This window comes from Acanthaster planci, linkage group LG18, assembly GCF_054643075.1.
Source record: "Acanthaster planci isolate LZ-2023a linkage group LG18, COTS_SCS, whole genome shotgun sequence".
Taxonomy (NCBI): domain Eukaryota; kingdom Metazoa; phylum Echinodermata; class Asteroidea; order Valvatida; family Acanthasteridae; genus Acanthaster; species Acanthaster planci.
In genome coordinates this window covers 2,028,702-2,048,498 of record NC_141794.1, presented here as the reverse complement: position 1 = coordinate 2,048,498, position 19,797 = coordinate 2,028,702, and the positions used below count along the sequence as shown (strand labels likewise).

At 41.6% G+C, this 19,797-nt stretch overlaps 2 protein-coding genes across 2 annotated transcripts; both read left to right on the top strand.

Moving 5' to 3' along the window:
- Positions 1-459: 459 nt before the first annotated feature.
- On the top strand, positions 460-13,947 carry vps28 (VPS28 subunit of ESCRT-I). The gene is made up of 7 exons (XM_022237613.2): positions 460-684; positions 3,201-3,232; positions 3,659-3,786; positions 4,535-4,640; positions 5,289-5,390; positions 6,231-6,376; positions 11,655-13,947. The coding sequence occupies exons 1-7, from the start codon at positions 642-644 to the stop codon at positions 11,776-11,778; spliced, it is 681 nt and encodes a 226-aa protein (XP_022093305.1). The 5' UTR covers positions 460-641; the 3' UTR covers positions 11,779-13,947.
- Positions 13,948-14,088: 141 nt separating this feature from the next.
- Positions 14,089-19,251, top strand: LOC110980698 (actin, cytoplasmic A3a-like). Its single transcript, XM_022237603.2, has 6 exons — positions 14,089-14,302; positions 14,731-14,868; positions 15,272-15,511; positions 16,048-16,294; positions 16,895-17,035; positions 17,678-19,251. Exons 2-6 carry the CDS (start codon positions 14,743-14,745, stop codon positions 18,052-18,054), a joined length of 1,131 nt encoding a protein of 376 aa, XP_022093295.1. The 5' UTR covers positions 14,089-14,302; positions 14,731-14,742; the 3' UTR covers positions 18,055-19,251.
- Positions 19,252-19,797: the final 546 nt, after the last annotated feature.

Genomic DNA, 19,797 nt, shown 5'->3' with positions numbered 1-19,797 from the left:
TCCAGTGGTGTGGTTTTTTGGGGGGCGAGCTATTGTTAGCCTTGATCAATATTAAGTGGGGTGAGGCACCTGGGGGCACCGGGAATTTTTGGGGGGACGTCCCCCCGGCTAGTGAGCCCACCGTCCACGGCATCGGCAGATGATTATGACCATTATGATGCTGCGCTACTATCGATACATGCACGTGCATGTCGCAAAGGCCGTGTCTTGGGAAACTGGCTTCCAAACCTACGGCAAGGTCTGCCTGTCTCAACGTATTTCCAATGGTGTGAAGATCCAGCAGCCAGTCTTTTAATATGGAAGGGCTGCGTAGCATGCTAGCACCGTGCTCGGGATGACATCATTGCTGGAAATAGTAAACACAAAGGACAGGTAATCCAGTCTATTTCCTGACATGTCTCCGAGCGGTACCACTAACTATATGTATGGTATTGCAAATTGGAGCCAGACTATTCTTGAGTTAGCTAATTTCATGTACTGTACATTATACGTGCTGTAGGTGAATGATGGTTATAAATGTAATCTGTTTTCCTTTCAAACAAATTTAGGTGTTTCATGCTGGCTACTGTCTGAAGTAAAGGATATTTACTTTGTTTTTAGTTCAGATGTTCTGTCAAAACAGAGTTTGATGTTGGAAAAGGATGTTTTCTACGGTGCCAACAACTCAGAGTTCGCAAAATCAAAGTGAGTTAGCTTAGTGCTGGTTTAGACCATGTTTAGACCTAGCAAAAAAGTAGCATTATTTCATGTATTTAGTCCGACTCCGAGTAACTTGGACCCTAAAATCGCCTTTTTTAACATTTGGGGTTCAAGAAGTAAAGAACCTTCCATTGGCTTTTTCTTCCATTAATTCATTTCACTCAATATAGCTTGTACCCCGAACCAAATCCTCCGAATTCACCTCCAAAATGGTCCTTAAACCATGTAAACCGTCCCGACTGCCCGACAAAGGCTAACTTAAAGCGCTAGATAGGGAGGCTCATAAATATTTCATCATTTTTTTTTCTGTTTTCTTTTTGACGGGATCTTGGAGAGGATGTCATGAGAAACATTTTGCTATATGTTTGGATTCCACCAGTCCTTGCAAAGCAAAGAAAATACTGATTTAAAGTAGGAATATTTTGAGATGTTATGGGACTTTTTTTGTACATGTAGGCTAGGCCTAGTCGGCCTACATGTATAATGCAGAGCAAACTGATTTTTGGAACACAAAAGAGAGCGTGGATTTTGATTGAAATGCTTAAAATCCATATTTTCATAAAATTGTTGTTCTTATCTGTGCCTTATTTCAATAAATTAAATGTTGGCTTCACTTGAAATTTCAAAAAAATTGACATTGGAAGTTAAAAAGAGGAGCTAGAGCATGGGGAAAAAAGACAAATTTCAATCACAATTTCCTATTTAAGAGAATGAGATCCCAAAAAAACAGCGCCCTCACTCATTCATGCAAGTCCAAAGCCTAGACCTGTAAACAAGGCCCGACGTACTTTGAGAACTCGAAGTCACTACTCTGTCATACTCTGTGTGATTTTGAGCCAACACAGTTTACATAGTGTTGTAACGCTATGGGGTTTTGGAATGAAATTTTTGTGGTGAAATGATTGACTGGTAAGAAAGCTTATTAAATCAGGTTTTACCCTGTCAGTAAACCTAATTAATCTGTACCTCTTAAAAAGCGGGATAACAAAGTTTCAGAGCATGAGACAGAGTATTTTGGGAAAAAAATTTGATTTTTTCTCACCATTTCTCGCTTCTACCCGACAACTGTCGTTCCGTTCATACCGTTTGTGTTTGTCAGACTGCACATACGTCGAACCCACCAATGACCACGCAGGCTCCGCATCTTGGCTCGACCATTTGGTGGTGGGGAATGAATCTTGTGTTGTTTTCATTATGGGACTATCCTAGCTGCTGCTGTGACCTGCAAACACCCATCGGCACTGGCGGGAGGCGTGACATGTGCTGTGTTGTGTAGCGGTGACAGATTGCGAGACTTAAAAAATCTCCCCCCCCCCGGATCTTTTGAACTTCAAAATTTAGGCACAGTTAGGGAATGGAGAGGGATAGACAATAATTCCATTGAAGTATTTGTTCAGTTTAGCATAATTTGTTGTGCTTGTGTGTCAAACATGTCAAAGCGTACACTTTGCCTCCAGTAGGTCACATATTTTTTCATTTAATGAAATTGATACAGATCTAATCCAGGTGGGGCCGTGCTGGTGAGTTTTTTTCTATCCAACAATCCCCAAATCCCACAACAGATGTTCAGTGCTTGTACTTGTAGCACAGTGTAGGTGTACTTGTTATTTGAAGTATGTGGTTCTTTTGTCCAAATATGGGATGGTTTTACTTCACAGGAAGTCTTATAGAGCCGTTACTAACTTTAAAATCTGTAAGATTTTGAACAATTTAGTCACTTGTTTTTTGGATAGATACAAATGGTCCACACTTCCTTTGACAACAAATGTTTTTACAGAGTAAGCCAGCCTGGTGTAATGGTGTAAATGGACCTCAGGAATAGAAATGGTAATGCTAGGCCAGTTGACTTATGCCTGGACTCTCCGGTTCGTAAGTGACTTTGTCACACATGTACATGTACACACGGATGTGCCACGATTTGCAGACTCCCGTTGGATGATTGCTGAAGTTATGGGGTATTCTGGTTCCATGGTTCCATGTAAACGGCGATCAATGCAAGTAACTCTATGTGCTGTGCATGTGCAGTGGACATGGTTTAGCCTGAAGTGATGTCACACAGTGTGAACCGGATTGTGCCTTTCCAACTTGTAGTCAGATCGACCCCAACTATAGTGCAGGGGTTGGACTTGCCCAAACTGTACTGGACAAATTTCCTCAGAAAAATATCTCAACCATCTCCACATTTATGCTGCTCACACTTGACTTATATGTTCTTGATCCAAAATATGCCAACCTGGCATGTCGCCTATGACACAAAGAAAAACTAGTTTCTGCCTTTGTGAGCTAACATAAACGATATTTGTGTTGGTTCATGCTAACACACACCTGGCACGGTGCTATCACTGGGCAGGAACGTGTTACACTATAGTTGGAACGTAACAGTAATACTAGATTTCATTTTGTAGTGATTGCATTCCAAGACTCGTGAGTTTTGACTCATTCAACATTTCTACTCAAACTGAATCCTCAATCTCAGTCGTTTGATTTTTTCATATGAACAGGTTCATCAGCTAATAGGCCTGAACTGTATGAGGTAAGTGTGCCTACATACATGTACATGTCTGTGTGGTGTTGCTCGATGTTGCCGTGCAGTTCCATCACCATCAGTTGTTAATCAGATTGATTTGTAAAAGGAAGATTATAGTGTGAGATTTGATCCGGCATTGACCAACAGTGTTGCATGATCGTGAGACAATGCAACAGATCTGCCAATTGCACTTGACCCTTACCGTGTCAAGTTGAAGAAAAGTCTGAGTGATTTACCTCAAGGTTTCGTGTAACTACATTGTATTTGAGTGACCTGGCCTGTTTGGCAAAATTTGAGTGTATGGCCCCGCAACTTTTTCAGTCCTTGAATGGCTAGGATCATGCCAAATTGTTACATCTGTTGCACTTAATAGTTTAAGGCGTCCAATTTATCCTTTACCCAATCGTGTTCTTTTCTTGTTTTTTTTCCCAGGAAGTGAAGCTCTTCCGGAACTTCCGGGAAAGAGAAAAATATGATAACATGGCAGAGCTGTTTGCAGTGATCAACACATTGCAGTGGTTAGAGAAGGCCTACATACGTGATGCCATCACACCAAAAGAGTATGTTGAGGAGAACACTCAAGTCTGTTTAGTATTTCAAGAGGAAATTTGTCCGTTTTTCCCTGCGAGCCGAGAGATATTCTATATGTGGGTGATTGTATCAATTAGAAGTCCAACTTGGGGACATTTTGGTGTTCTGTTACGGGTGAAACCATTCAGCTTTTCTGGATGGAACTAATATTAGTACTGTTCACATTCTGTAGATCAAACAGGATTACATTGTTTATGACTTGTACAATATACAGTTCAATCTGCACAATGTTTGATAATGTGGTTACAATTTTACATGAAGAAAAGTTGGATGGCTTCACCTGCAACAGGACACCAAAACGTCCCCAAGTTGGACCCCAAATTTATAGAATCACCCATGCGTGTTTGGGTTTGTGTAGCGTACACAGTTGAATACATGTAGCTTGGAACATGCACATAATGGAAGGTATTTGTAGTTCATATCTCAGAGTTGTCGCCTTTGATGACATCCAAGAGCAAGTTTAAGCGATCAAGTGTGGAAGCTTGGCGTCATGTTTAGGAATTAGACGTTGAAGTTGGAAACACGACGTCTGGATCAGTGTGTCATGATATGATTATCAGTTTGCCCCAAACTCATCAGGATATGTGAAAACTTGTTCTGAAATTGTAAGACTCGGGACTGTTTTATCGATGAATAAGATACATATACATGTAAATATATCTTTTCATAGATGGAGACTATACATTTGTGGCTTTATTGTCCCCTTTTTCAATGCAGGTATACGGCAGCCTGCTCCAAGTTACTGGTGCAGTACAAGGCAGCTTTCAAGCAAGTACAGAGCGATCAGATACCCACTGTCGAGACGTTCATGAAGAAATACAGGGTGAGGTTGGATTGAAAACTCAACTGATGAAGTCTCAGTGTCGGATTTGTCCCTTGTTCCACGATGACATCAACAATCAGGCTCTTAGCTGGACTGAAACCAGAAATTGGTTTTTCTGTTTTGAGTTTCAAAATGAGTTGTACTTGCAGAGAAAAATGCATGGAAGTGCCAGAAATTTTTGTTTTTGACCACAAACGGGGATGAAAAAGGAATTGAATATGAAAACCGAACCATGGCTTCAATCTAGTCGTAAAGGGGCTACATGCTACATGTAGTTTGTGTACACGTGTAGAGATAAGAAGAAGAACTCGTAAACCACTGCGGAAACACTGCTTAACTTGACTGGTTCCCTGCATTGTAGTTTTTAATCTTAATACAAACACATTTGCTAGATATGAGAACAGTTATGTGAGCTGGTCACATGGCCCACATTTTGACCACTTGTGAAACTAAACTTTTAAAATTTGATGCTACATTTTATGCTGAAAATAATTTTTAAAATTGTAGTGACCTTGTGTTTGGAGCATTTACGTATATCTTATGCATTCTATTTTTTGACTGGACCAGTGAGCAAATGTCATTTTCTTTCAAGGACCAAGAGAGTAGTTAAGTTCATTGATGTAAACTTTTGTCAACACAATTTTTCAGATGGATTGTCCAGCAGCTATGGAGAGAATTAAGGAGGATCGACCAATCACAATCAAGAATGATGACGGCAACACAAGTGAATGCATCGCGCAAATCGTTTCGGTGAGATATTGAGCAACCAAGTCATTTCTGGGCCTCGCTTGCATATAGATGGCAACTTGGAAGCTGGTGTATGCTTGCATTGGTGCCACGGTTATGTTTTCAAGGGTTGGGACACATCGTTCCATCTGTGACGTTGCCTCATTTTGCTCCTGCCCTCATTTCAAGGGCACCGTGGCCAAGCTTCACCAAGTGACACATGCAGGCACCCATGCTAAAGACTGAAGCATTTGTATTCAGTTCTAACATTGTAGACCAAGAAACATCGGATGTTAGACATGAAGCCTGTAGCAGAGACTTTGTGAGTAGGGTCGCATGTGTACCGTAGTACAACTCTATAGTCCCCGCACAGATCCAGTGTGAAATTGTAATGCCATCGAGCAAAATGAGTTGTTTGTCATTTTTTTAATTTGAAACACGTCTCAGAACAAAATGTCCAGCCTGAAATCTTTTCAGTGTTTCAGCTTCCACTGCTGTTAATCCAAAGGTTGTTTGAAAGTTGGGACTTTCATAGGTATGAGGTCGACAATGTGTACTTATTCAAGGAATGGAATTCAACAAATTGGCCTGGGTCCACAAATGACTCGTTTGGCTTGATCGCATCACAGCTGTTCTTGCAGTAGTACCTCCTATGAAAAACAACCTTTTGAAATATTTTTGTAGCGTACCAAGTTCCCCTGTTGATGTGTCTCTGTGTTTTACATTCCTGGGAAAGTTGACATTATTGAGTGAAAATAATTTGTCGCTGAGATTTGTGGACAGTCCTTTGGTAACTCGGAGCTCATGTTTTCCTACTGAGTCACATTTATCTCTGCTCTCCCTCCCCGCTCCCCCGGTCCCCAGCTGTTCATCACGGTCATGGACAAGCTCCGATTGGACATGAAGGCTGTTGACGAGATTGAACCCGAACTGCGGGAACTCAGCGAAACCATGAACAAGATGACCCTGCTCACCGACGACTACCAGGGGAAGGAGAAGGTCAATTCCTGGTGAGTTGTTGGAGGAAATCCTATCCCCCCCCCCCCCGTGGGATATGCGATGGTGTCATTTGAAATGTGCTGTTGTCAGCACACAAAAGTGAACAGCAGCATGGCCTACTTTTAACAACCGTTGACTGCTGCTATGTGGGATACCATGTTTTGAAAACTCAAGGGACCCGAGGTCGTTCAAAAACTCGTGTCCCACGTCACAGCAGTCAACAGTGGTTTGGTCATATCTCTGTCTTGATGATATTTTTCTGAAGGAAGGAATTAAATGTGACAAAAGACCCTTTGAATATTTGGACCGAATGGTCCCTGCATTTTCTTGTACGCTGCCGAGGCGTGAGTGTGTCTGTAAGATAAATAATCCTGGCAGATGTGTTGGTTAGTGTGACATGTGGTTACGGTATGGTTACAGTATTACGCCCTGTCCAGGGCTGATGAAAAAAACAGTATTCAAGACAAACGTATGACAAGTACACAATCATCTGCTCTTGTTGAGGTAAACTGCTTGACATGCAAATTGATGGCATTATGTTATCCTTACTTGATACACCTCACACCTGTTTCATTTGCTCAGGGATACTTTTACATCTGCTATTACTGTTCATTACACTTAATTTTGCATTAAATTACAATTATCAACATTTCCTATTTAACTCAAATTGGGAAGTTGAGTCCTGTATACATGTAAATTTGTTCATGCAGTCACTTTTCTTCAATTAATTTTCGGGAAGGTTAACTGTTGCATTTTTGAGAAATAGTCACGTAGGAAGGATTTTTATAAGCTTGGAAGAGTTTTTTTAAAAGTTTAATTTTACAAGCTTGCCTCCTGTGTCATCCGTAGATTTACAGCCGTAATGTCCGTGACATTTTTTGAATTGTATTCAAGTTCACTCTCTCCCCTTCCCAGTTGTTAATAGATAGAGCGCCCTCCACAACATTCTTGGTTTCAGGCATGTCTTGTCTTTTGCCACCTTAGCACGTTTCAGTCATGTCAGCCAGTTGGCTCAGCCGGGCCTGGAAAGGGATGGAAGGTGGGGGGGCGCTATGACCACGATCAGGGGCCTTCTGTGACAACCACAGAGTGGTGGGGGCCTTCATTCAGGCTGGAATCAAGTCTAAGTAGGCAGATGCTGCACACGGCATTACAATTACAGCAAATGTATCCAATAACCTGCATCTTTGGTTAATAAATATCACAGATGGCTGTCGCTTCGGTTTAATTTTTTGGGGGGAAGGCATCTGTTTGGAAGCATTATTATTCATTTAAATGTGCATATTTACCATAATTGAAGTTCCTCTTTGAATTACACTTATAATCAAGCCAATCATGAAATATACGATGTTACCAATCAGTCTACCACAACTAGGGATTAACAGTGACATATGATCTGAAAATAATGCAAATGACACCAACCATTTGGATGTTTATTGCGATGTTTATTGACTTGTGTTGACTCGATCACAGCTGTCGTTCTTTTTCAAACTCCACAGTGACCTCAAATTGCCGGTTATGCCTTTGTGTGTGTGTGGGTGTGTGGGTGTGTGTGTGGGTGGGTGTGTGTTTTGTGCAGAAGAGGGCTTTGAGGAGGGAGGCTTTTGCTGAGGATTTGGGACTCTAGCGCCACCCTCGTCTGGGCACTAGGAGAGGAGGGAAGGGGGGGGGGCACAAGTCAGTCACACCCCTCTCCTCAGGGGGGAAAAAACGTGAAAAGGGAGAGAGGAAAGAGAAGAAAAAGCAAAAGAAACAAACAAAGAGGAGGGAAAACAAAAATCACCGATTTGCTGAAAAGTATCTCAGAATATAATCCCTTCCACTGTGAATGGTTTGTCAGCAGGTTGCTGAAAAGTATCTCAGAATATAATCCCTTCCACTGTGAATGGTTTGTCAGCAGGTTGCTGAAAAGTATCTCAGAATATAATCCCTTCCACTGTGAATGGTTTGTCAGCAGGTTGCTGAAAAGTATCTCAGAATATAATCCCTTCCACTGTGAATGGTTTGTCAGCAGGTTGCTGAAAAGTATCTCAGAATATAATCCCTTCCACTGTGAATGGTTTGTCAGCAGGTTGCTGAAAAGTTTCCCCCATCCCCCGAAAAAGTCTGTGCCCTGAGTCCTACTTGTACATGTGCTAAGACTTTGCAAACTGAAAGCCAAAATGTGACAAATCTACTATATCTTGTAGTTCGGGGCAAGCTTGTGTTCATGTAGATGTGGAAGAGACGCCCTGAACCAATGCACTGTTTGCAATTGATAAGAAGGGCACAGAGGAACCAGTCCATTCCAGAGACGGTGGTCGCTATGCAAAAGCTTGGCCCAAATCACTAGGTATAGCAACAGTGTCTTTAGTCTGGGGAATTCAAATTGTTATGGTGATGTGCAACCAGATAACTCAGTGTACCAGATTTTATTCAAATTTAACTCACAAAAGGCTGATTGGGTATGATCCTGCCAACAATTCATGCCACACCGTATTACAAACTTCTGTGTTTCCAAAGGCGTTCATATCGACGTTGCCATTGGCCGATTTGTCGTGCCCATTCTAAGGGGACTTGCTCATGTTTCTGCATGCTCCACATTTCAGCACCAATAAGTGAATATCTCAACGTCTTGTTCTAAGGTTGGATGACTCCCCCCTCAGCCACAGCTGGCTCCTATTACCAAAGATGATATATTTCTCATATATGGCTGAAACCATTTAGACAGGTGTGAAATGGTCGTGTCGGTGATGCTGCTCAGTGTCAGTACCAATTTGTGGCATATCCAATGTTGTGAATTTCTCATGGGACATCTTGAAAAAAGGTGGCTTTGCCATGCAGGTTGTGGGCCTATTAATAGTGAAATGCTAATGTCCATGTGCGCGTACGGTGTAATTTTTCTCTGGTACATGTACATGCAAAGCTACATACTGTGTTAAAACAGTGACCTTGAAATCTCCATTAGATTTCAGAGAAACACCAGAAATTTCTGGTAAATTCCTGCTTGATAATAATAATGCAGTTGTTAAGCATGTGCATGGGGCAGATACAATCACACATCTCAGTAGAAATGATTCTTACGGGACTGAATTAATTTGTTGGTAAAAATGGGTGATTAAAAACCCTCATATACATGTACCTGTACATGCAAGCTTTACTTCAGTGTGTATGAATGTCGACAGTCAACTCTTATTTATGAAAAGGTCTTTTGACTTACTGCATTTGTTCACTTTATCGGGAACCTCGTTTTAAGCAAAAGCTATCATCCTACTTGACGTGTGCATCACTGATAGATCGTACATAAAGTATATGCATATTTTCTTTTTGAAGTGTAAGTAAAGATATGAATTTGATTTAAAATAAGCTTTGATCTGTTTATGAAAGAGATAATTATAGAAAACTTCTGTTGGTACAGAACCACAAAATGTCTATGGTTTGTCGCTCTTGTGGTACATGCACTAACAGCTTGATTCAGTGGGGAAAAACTTCAGTGCTTTACTGCTGTACATAAAATAGTTACAGCAGCATCTTACAAAACTGAACGGGTTGGCTGATTAACAATATGCCATCAAAAATGCTCCATGCTGAATACATAACAATACATGTACATTTACTGGCACTGAGCCGGAGACATAAAAAATGCTCATCTTAGCCAAAATCTCGTAACACCTGAGATTGTATTAAGCTTTTGTTCCCCTGAAAGTAATGTACATTATTGAGTCGAGACCAGCAAAATATGCTTGTCTGAGGCGGAATCTCATCCTATCCGAGCTCGTATTACTAAGAGTCGACTGTGTGTTACATGTACAGTGTATTTTGTACATGACTGCCGTACTGTAAGTTTTGTTTTGTTGCGGTGTGACTCTTTCCAGTCCATTTTGACATTGACAACAGGCAGATTCACTTGTTGTTGATGGCAAGGGTAAAGTACCTGTTTTCTGGAGGCCTTTTATGGGCATTGTCACAAAGGCATGTGAGAGCAGATGTTAATGATGGTCTCCGGTCTTTACCCACAATCAGAGTTTCTCACCCATAGCACAGTATCAGGCTTGTGGACACGGTGCATGAACACTGCCTTGTGCTCCCCAACCCTTGACGATGCAGCCCCAATTTGAAAGCAGTGGCGTCTGGTTTGGTTTCTTTGTATTGGAGAACAAAGAAGTGGATGAGCATGACTAGCCTTGGCATGCTTGGGAGCAAGTTCACATTGACAAATCTTTCCAAAATATCAGTAATGTGGACAGTGTCGTAGGCGGACATTTGCTGAGGTAAAAGTACATGTAGGACGAAGAGCCGTACACGACATGATGTTGTTGCTGGCGTGGGCATTGCCGGGGAATTGTTCCAGGATGGTGTTGAGGGGGGGCAGTGCACTAAATAGCAAGGTGAAAAGTTGGGAAGAGGGAGGAAAAAAAAATTGTGTGCTGCAAGATGGCGAGGCTCAAAAACTCTCGTTGCTGTAGGCCTATGTTACTTGACTTGTTGGTTCTACCCGGGCATTTTAAAGTGTAACTGCAGTGAATTTTTCTTAGAATTTGTCTGCAAAATTTGGACAATTCTTCAACGTGTGAAAACTCTTTTATATTCATGTTTGGTTAAATGCATTGAAACGTGCCTTTTGAAAAATTATTTATGCTTTCCTGGGCAACCAAGGGCACTGTTGCTGCGATGTCATCTAGTGAAGACATACCATGTACATGTAGTTGAAGTTCAGTGCATACAGTGTGGGTTTTCGTGTTCAAGTTATGAACCCAGAATTCACTTACTGAAAACATGTCTTAGAATGGGATTGATCCCTGCTTACTGCTATGCACATACATGATGTAAACAATAAGGGATTGCGCAAAGAAGACAAAATTTAGTACAGCAAAATATACAAAGATGCAACACTTTTTTGTGTAGAAACCAATCTAACAATGAGGCTTTCTTCCTGGGATGACATCACAGTTTTGCTCTTGAGTATGGAAGTACTCATTAGCATAGAAACCAAAAAAAGCAGTACAATACCCTTTAAAATATTGAAACAAAGGTTGAAAATAAGGTTAACTGAGACATAAAGGGTGCATTTTGAAGGTTCGTTTTGAAACAAATTGATTACAGCTACCCTTTAAACTTTTGTAGTGTAGAATACATGTAGGTCAGAATATTCAGGATTTTCGGGTAGTCAGTATAAATCTATACCCGACCAAATGCGAGTGCAGTAATTTAGACACAGTGTCATTAGTGAAACACACAGTTTGTTGGAAATAGGAAGTTCTTTATGAAGTCAGGGTGGAGTTCACATATTTCCTTGATGCTCTCTTGCAGGTTAAAGACCATGTCATCGATGCGAGCTTCTGACGAACTCGATGAAGACCAAATCAGACAGTTGCTGCACGATCTGGACTCGGCCTATCAGAGCTTTATACGTCTGCTCGGAACCGGATCGTGAGTAGGTTGAATTGCTGGGTCAGCAAAGTACTTGTGTGAAACATGAAAATCATTCAAGTGTGACAAATTACTCGGAGCATATCATTAGTGTTGAAAACGACACATTGTGAAATGTGAAAGTTTGATCACCCTCCATGATTTGTAGACTGTTACATGATATGTAAAAGAACACTGTATGATGTACATGTAATTGTAATTGTATATATTCTTTAAATGTTTTTGTTATTAACCTAGCTTGATACACATGTAAAGAGTTGTGTGAAACACTACATGCGGGCAATTCAGAATATAGTGCGCCACCAAGAGGTTGCCATGAAAAGGCCGTGTTTCGTAATGCATTGTGGGAAACGGTCAACAAATCGCAGGGTGTATGCAGGGAGCTTGAATTACAATGTATTCCTAATGTTTGTCAGGGAAGAAGATTTGTAAGCGTGTTTTGAGTAGCAGTTGTAATCAATTCTTTTTTCTTTCTGTTGCATGGAATGCCCCAATGAGTCCAACAATTTCTCCAAGTTGACTACTGACACACCGGTACGCTCAAATGCAAATGTCGCGGCAAGGCAGCTGTGCTTTTGTCGACCGTAAACTTGCAAAATGTCCTCTGTATGGCAAGCTCTTGGTCGTGCACTGTATTGTGAATTGCCTTTGTGTATATTCCTGTTCTGTCTGTGATGTGAAAAAGAAGGTCTTACTTTTCTTGCTTCCTTGATATGCATGCATTACTCCTTGGGAATTCTCAAATACAAATGTAGGCTTTTGCAAACACTCCAGTTTCATGCCAGTCCCTGAAAATATGGTAAAAACTTGGATGACTTAGTTTTATTGTCCTGGAAGATTATGTGCCTGTTGGAAAGAAAAATGGCTTTGATCTCTTGAATGTGAGATTAAAGCGGTGTGCTGTAACGGCAACTATTGGTTAAGAGGATGCATTGTACTGAATGGATACTAAAAATGTCGAACATCTCACGTGAGCAGTCATCATTACTATTCTGAAGGTGAAAGGTGATAGCTTAGTGTCGCCAACTCTGGCATACGTGTTGGTGATTTTAAGAACACCACCGGACAGTCCACTACAACTGTCCAGGCTGTCAGACGTCCAGGTAGTAGCCTCAGTTTATGGTCCCACTTTTGCTTTTGGTGATGATAAATTTACTTAGTTAAAATTCTGTCATTAAAAACAGAGTGTGGAATTGATGACGGGTTGCCAACCCTTATTTTTCTTCTCTTCATTGTTTCCCTCAATATTTGTCTAGTTTGAAAAGCAGATGGCCTGACTGTAATAAATGATTGAGTGGAAGCACTGTAGAAGACCAGCTTGTAAAGGCAGATGCCAAACTGTTCCAAGAATTCAGGTACACATGTACCTATCAAATTTATTGGGTGCAAAGAACATTTAATCCCAAAAAGGGACCACCATGCGATAGATATTCATTTTGGATGAAATGCTTAATTTGCACGCCATACAAGTTGTTCTCTTTTTTTTTCTTTTTCGGTAAACGTATAAAAGTGTGAGGGCAGTTTTTATGTACTGGCATGTACATGTAGATGGTCTTTGATGAGCTTGGTTGGACCCTTGTTATTCCAAGGTCATTTCTGGGTATCTTTTTTATCAAAGTTGGTGTTGTAAAAAAAAAAAGCGGGGGAGGGCTTCTCTTTTACAGTGTACCTTTGGTGGGTTTATCAATCCAAAGTTAATGGAACTTTAAATTTGGATATTTGATAAGTGCCAAGAGAGTCTTTGTTGATGCAGTGTGCTTGTAAGGTGCTTGAAAAATAATGTCAAAAACGAAATTGTTCCGAAGTCATCGTATGAGGAATGATTGTTCAAGCTTAACATCTTGCTTACGAGAGGAAAGCCTGGAAAGTTCAACCGACAGATGTTGCAATGAAGCAATATGCTTCATGGGAAATATTTGGACTGGGATAAATAATACCCCGCTGTACTTCTTTCCTGGACTGGAGAGTATATTGCAGTTTTTCAGTATGCCGCTTGAGTGCAAGTGGGAATAATGCTCCTTTGTGGTTTTGGAAATGGTCGCCTCGGTATCCCGTCAAAATCTGATGCAGCAGAGGAAGAATCAGGTTTGCCTAGTTTAGGTTAACCCTGAGAAAGTTAAAAGTATCAAGATTTTAATTGGTGTAAAATAAACCAAAGCGAGAGCAGCCGAAATTTGGAATTCGGGGAAAAACCAATTACTTTAAGCCCTCCCCTCCACCTGGTCCCGACACGTTGCCTTCCCCCCCTCCTGCGCGTCATTTCATTTGAATCACCTCAAGCTGATGAAGGACCAATGGCGCGAGGCCCATTAACCACTCATGAGTTGGAGGGTATCTTGCGGAGGTGTGAAGTTTATTAAACCAGTGGTATTAAAAGATGAGATTGCTTGACACTGGAGTGTCAGTTGGTTGTTGTTGCTCTTTTGGATGGGATCAGAGCTCAGGTTAGCATCTGTAAGGAGAGAGTGAGACGGCAGAAGCTGTTGTCAAAGAGCGGATTTCATTTTGCGGAACAAGGAGTGTACATTGTAAGTACTCGCATTTATTTCTACAGTCCATTGCTTTGTGCGTGTATTTCATGTGGTCATCATCCATCAAATCAGTTGTAAGACCCATTTTTGCTGACAAAATGCTAATTTAGAGTTTTGGACTGATCTTCACACTCTAAACAATTCATAAAAATCCAAAATTTGTGGTAGCTTATTAAGAGAGAAAAAAAGAATGGTCACCCTAAAAGTACATGAAACACAAAATTCTCTCACCTGTAATTCCTAAATCCAGTTTGATTCAAGTATTGCGAAGCAACGTTTCTTGTATTTTGAAGCAAAAACCAACTAAATAATAAAAACAGAGTTTTGTGTGTGTATGAATGAATCAAAAAATTCATAGCACGTATGTTAAGACGGGGATTTACTAAATATTTTGGTCGTAATCTGAGTCTGACGGTAATTCACAGCTGTAATCCAGGATGTGCGATGAAGAAACTGCAGCGTTAGTCATTGATAACGGATCGGGCATGTGCAAAGCTGGCTTTGCAGGGGACGATGCGCCGAGAGCCGTCTTCCCATCCATCGTTGGTCGACCCAGACATCAGGTAGTCTTTGCTCCATCCTGGAGAGCTGTTCTTGATACATTCAGATTTCTGTTGGGAGTGGGTGGAACAGCTCAAGGTCTTGCTTTCTTATTTGACCTTTTCTGGTCTTTCTAAGGGGTGGGGCTAAATTTTGGGGCTTTGTGTACGCTTTGTAAGGGATAAGGCATGTGGACTTGTGTTTGAAACAAAATTGCAACACTGCCCAGAATGAAAAGGGAGATGCTATAAGTTGGTAACATGCTCCAGTTTTTCAGTATAACTTACGTCAGTTCTAATTCTTTCTGGCTGAATTTGTTCAAGTCACACCTGTCATGTTGAGTTTATCTTTAAAATGTCTTTGCAGAAAAGATGCTCATATAATACCTCGCATTTTTGTGCTTTTTCTTCTTTTGAACTAAATCAGGGGGTTATGGTTGGCATGGGACAGAAGGACAACTACGTTGGAGAGGAAGCCCAGAACAAGAGAGGCATCCTGACCCTCAAATATCCCATCGAGCATGGCGTTGTTACGAACTGGGATGATATGGAGAGGGTCTGGCACCACACCTTCTACAATGAGCTACGTGTAGCGCCAGAGGAGCACCCCATACTACTAACGGAGGCCCCACTGAATCCGAAAGGAAACAGGGAAAAGATGGTTCAGGTATTACGTTACTGCATTTCTACCCCTGTAAATTATTCAGAGACCATGAACTCAGTGGTTGCCATTTTGCAGTAAGGGTTTAACAAAAACCAACAATTACTGTTTCATTGCAGACAGTGATTTACTCCGGGGAGGATTGCCCCCTTCCCCCTAAAAGCAATTCCTGACAATCTTGCTTGGGAACAGCACGCTTCAAATACCCATTGGCTGCAAAGCCACAAACTCGAGAACTAGCATGGGGGGAAGAAATACCATGGTCACCCACGTGTACCTCTTGAAAAGTATTACTTTTGGGTGCTGTTTTCAGTATTTGGTAGCACCCCTTAAAAACACCCCTCTCGTAAGACTCGGCTTCTTTGTGATTTGAAACTGTCCATGCCATGATCATTTTTCAGAGGTTAGAGAAAAACAAGCCAAAATGCAATCAAACCAACGGAAATTGGTAAGCCTAATGTTTGGATCTCAAAGAATTATGTACCATTACTCCAGCCGGATATCCCATTTGATTTTTTTCTCATGTATTTTTGCTTTTGCAGATTATGTTTGAGACCTTTAGTTCACCAGCTTGCTATGTAGCTATCCAGGCTGTCCTATCTCTCTATTCATCTGGCCGCACCACCGGCATCGTTCTAGATTCCGGTGATGGTGTCTCACACACCGTACCCATCTACGAGGGCTATGCCCTGCCCCATGCTATCTGTAGGCTGGACCTGGCGGGCCGGGACATGACAGACTACATGACGAAAATCATGACAGAGAGAGGTTACTCCTTCACCACAACAGGTCAGTGTAAGACCAAGGAATGAGCGTTGATCAAATATGTGTGGAGAAATTGGTCTTGTGTCTCGTGTGATCTTCATTAGGGCAGGGTGTTTCCTTGCAGCAACAGCCGAGTTCAATCAGGAACCATTTGTCGACGACTGGTCGATATTCCTGATGATCCAGGCACAACACAATTCTGGGCACCAGGCCAAATCGACCTGGCTGTCGGTTGACTGTAAAACAGCTGTTGATCAGACATTGTCAGTGCAGATAAAGTGCTGTCTCAGAGCCTGTTGGTGTGATTGCTCAAATGGGAATCAACTTGAAGCCCGCGTTCTGCTCAACTGTTTTATTTTGTGTGGGGGGGGTTAAAGTTTTTTCCCTTTGATATCTTCATCTAGCCATTTGGAATGTTCCATTATTTTTGTTCAATATTTCTGGAATTGTACCAATTTTTCTGAATGGTCCTCTGAAATTAGTTAACAATTTTTCCCATCATTAGAAAAATTTTCCTTAAAAAAAAGGAGCCAAAGTTTCTGAACATATTTGTAACTTTACCGGCTGCCCAATATCAAGGCTGTATCAGTCTTTAATATTGCAATGTGTCTGGTTTTGTGACAGCGGAGCGTGAGATCGTCCGTGACATTAAGGAGAAGCTTTGCTATGTGGCGCTAGATTATGAACAGGAGATGAAAATCAGCATTGGAAGTTCAAGCATCGAGAAGAGCTACGAGCTACCAGATGGACAGATAATCACAATAGGCAAGTAGCTTGAAAGCAGTGAAATGATGGAATGGATTGTTATGTCAGGAGATTTTGAGCTGGAGGACTTGTATAGCATGGCTGATGGGTTGAAATATCCTCAACTCACCCTCCTCAACTCGCCCTTCTCAACTCACCATCCTTAACTCACCTCATGCTCCTCAACTCAACCCTCCACTCACCCTCCCCAACTCACCTTCAGCTGACTTCTAAACACACTAATCTTCATCTGTTTTGCTTATACACACTTGGCCGCTGTGCATAGCTTGTCGTGGTAGCAAAATTCACTTTGTGGGTGTGCCCCAGAGTGTTGAAAAAAATGAGGTTTCAGTAAGAATTATGATACGCATGTATGTACAAATATTCAGTATTTGTTCCATTTGGCCATCCTAATATCAGAAATTGGCTACTGCATCTTGCCTATTTCGAAAGTCGAAATTTCTGGAAACAAAATTCCTGTCGGCAAGGGTAAAAAGTTGGGAATTATCTGATTGTTTGAGTTCTGCTTCACATTCTAATATTTGTTCTCTAATTCCCACTTGCAAATGGGCATAATTGAGAAAATAACCTTTACTGGTGAGATTCTAGGGCTGTAGTCTACATGTCTATGAGGAATTGTTTTTGTTGGGTTGTTCTCTGTAGGAAATGAACGATTCCGTTGTCCAGAGCTCATGTTCCAGCCAGCGTTCATCGGCATCGAGTCGGGCGGTCTCCAGGAGACCACCTACCAGAGCATCATGCGCTGCGACGTGGACATCCGCCGGGACCTCTACGCCAACACGGTGCTGTCAGGCGGCTCAACCATGTTCCCTGGCCTGGGTGATCGCATGCAGCGGGAGCTCACCACGCTGGCCCCGAACACCATGAAGGTCAAGGTGGTGGCGCCCCCGGAGAGGAAGTACTCGGTGTGGATCGGGGGCTCCATCCTGTCCTCGCTCTCCACCTTCCAGCAGATGTGGATCAGCAAGCAGGAGTATGATGAGATGGGCCCTGGTATTGTACACAGGAAGTGTTTCTAGTCTCTAGCTCTTTTTTCCCTTTGTGCTTGGTAAAAACACATTTTTACTCTCCAGAATTTTTCCTAAAACTCTAGAACACCTAAAATGTCCCAAGCTAAATTGTTAGATATCTGATTTTCCACATACATGTATGGAAAACCAATGGTTACCGAGTTTCTTCCAGGAAAAGCCGCATGACTTGACAGCATTTTATCCTCAAATTTCTGTTTTGCCTCCATGCTTGCTGTTTTCTTCTGCAGAATTCTCCAAAAATTGGAAAAATTTTATTGCGTATTCTTAGACAGCAGAGTCCCAAGATTTTGGCTTCTTCGAAACATCAGTTTTAGACAATGCAAAGACAATGTACTGCCACTGAACTAAGACCCTCTCTATAATTTGTGACCCTTAACTAAAATAGTTGCAGACTATGAAAAACAAAAGTAGCCATATGGAAGGCGACCTCACAATCTTACGATCATTTGGAAATGTCATGTCAAGCTAATTTCTTGTATTGACAAAGGCAATAACATCTCATCAATATTCTCTTCTTCCCAATCCAACCCTGACAAAACCCTTGATTTGCTAAACAGTATAAAACCTTGTTTCTGTATCTCTGACTTGTCATGCTGGTGAAAAACCCAAATTTAAGTTGGTCTGTACCGTTCTTTTTGAGGATGACTGTTTTACTGCATCGTGTGTTACACTGCTACATTGATGTTCATTTCTGTGAAACCTTCACAATAGTTGCTGGTTGTATTTGGACTGGTTCTGACAGCAAAGACGCTGCATGTTTGTACTCATACTGATGAAATTTAGCGGTGCTGTGCATAATTTATACCACTTGCAGTGAGCCCGAGTGTTGCGTGCATTGTGTCCAAAGCACCATCGACTGTTTGGGCCAAGACCATTGTCAAGGACAAGACCACTGTCAAGAAGGTCAAGACCATTGCCAAAAAACTTGAAACACCAGAGTTTGGCCCCTGACAGTGTTTTGCGGAGTCTTAGGTCTTTGGAATATGTATAAGGCGTTCTGTATATAGTTATGGCTGGGAATTTGAATTGACAGTGAAGGTCAAAAGGCATACAGTCGTCCTGTTCTGTTTTTTCGTGTGTGGTTTTCATACCCAGTTAAGATTGTAGCTCAGTTTTCTAAGAGAACACGTAGACTGTATTAGTGTAAATCCATACTTCAAATAAATCGTTACATCCTAGAACGTATCAGATGGCGTTCGAGTGTAATGAATATCAGTCCATGTCTGGTTTGCAACCCCCCAGATATAGTCTTGTTCATTTGGTAACACTGATGACAATAGCAAGTCTTTCCCACTATTGACCCCCAGAGAGCTCTTACGAAATCTAAGTATGAATCTAATCTTTATATATAAGAAACGAACATCTGTAGTTGGGGGACCCAAGTGGCTCAACAGGTTAGCTTGCTGCCTGGTAGAACCACCCTGGTGGGACGAGAACCCTCCAGAAGCAGGTTCAATCCCCAGCAGGGTAACAAGCTAGCTAAACAAGCTAGCGTGAAAAAGAGTTTTGCTTTTAATTTTATTTTATTTAAGGCTCAGTAAAAGAAAAACCCCCTGCTTCACTGGGACTTGAACCCAGGACCTCTCAGTCCAGAGTTCAGAGTCCTAACCACTGGACCACTCAATTTTCTTAGTAACATATGCTCGGACCATATATTTATCTGTAAGATTGAAAGGTATGGATCTTAAAAATGTAATGAAAAAGGAACAGTTGGGATTTGAACCCAGGACC

Bases quoted from the DNA above. Each gene is read 5' to 3' on its own strand.
- LOC110980698 (XM_022237603.2), top strand. From the start codon at position 14,743: ATGTGCGATGAAGAAACTGCAGCGTTAGTCATTGATAACGGATCGGGC. The intron at 16,295-16,894 runs GTCAGTGTAAGA...GTTTTGTGACAG, and splicing joins TTACTCCTTCACCACAACAG to CGGAGCGTGAGATCGTCCGT. The intron at 17,036-17,677 runs GCAAGTAGCTTG...TGTTCTCTGTAG, and splicing joins TGGACAGATAATCACAATAG to GAAATGAACGATTCCGTTGT.
- vps28 (XM_022237613.2), top strand. From the start codon at position 642: ATGTTTTCTACGGTGCCAACAACTCAGAGTTCGCAAAATCAAA. The intron at 685-3,200 runs GTGAGTTAGCTT...TCATATGAACAG, and splicing joins TCAGAGTTCGCAAAATCAAA to GTTCATCAGCTAATAGGCCT. The intron at 3,787-4,534 runs GTATGTTGAGGA...TTTTCAATGCAG, and splicing joins GATGCCATCACACCAAAAGA to GTATACGGCAGCCTGCTCCA.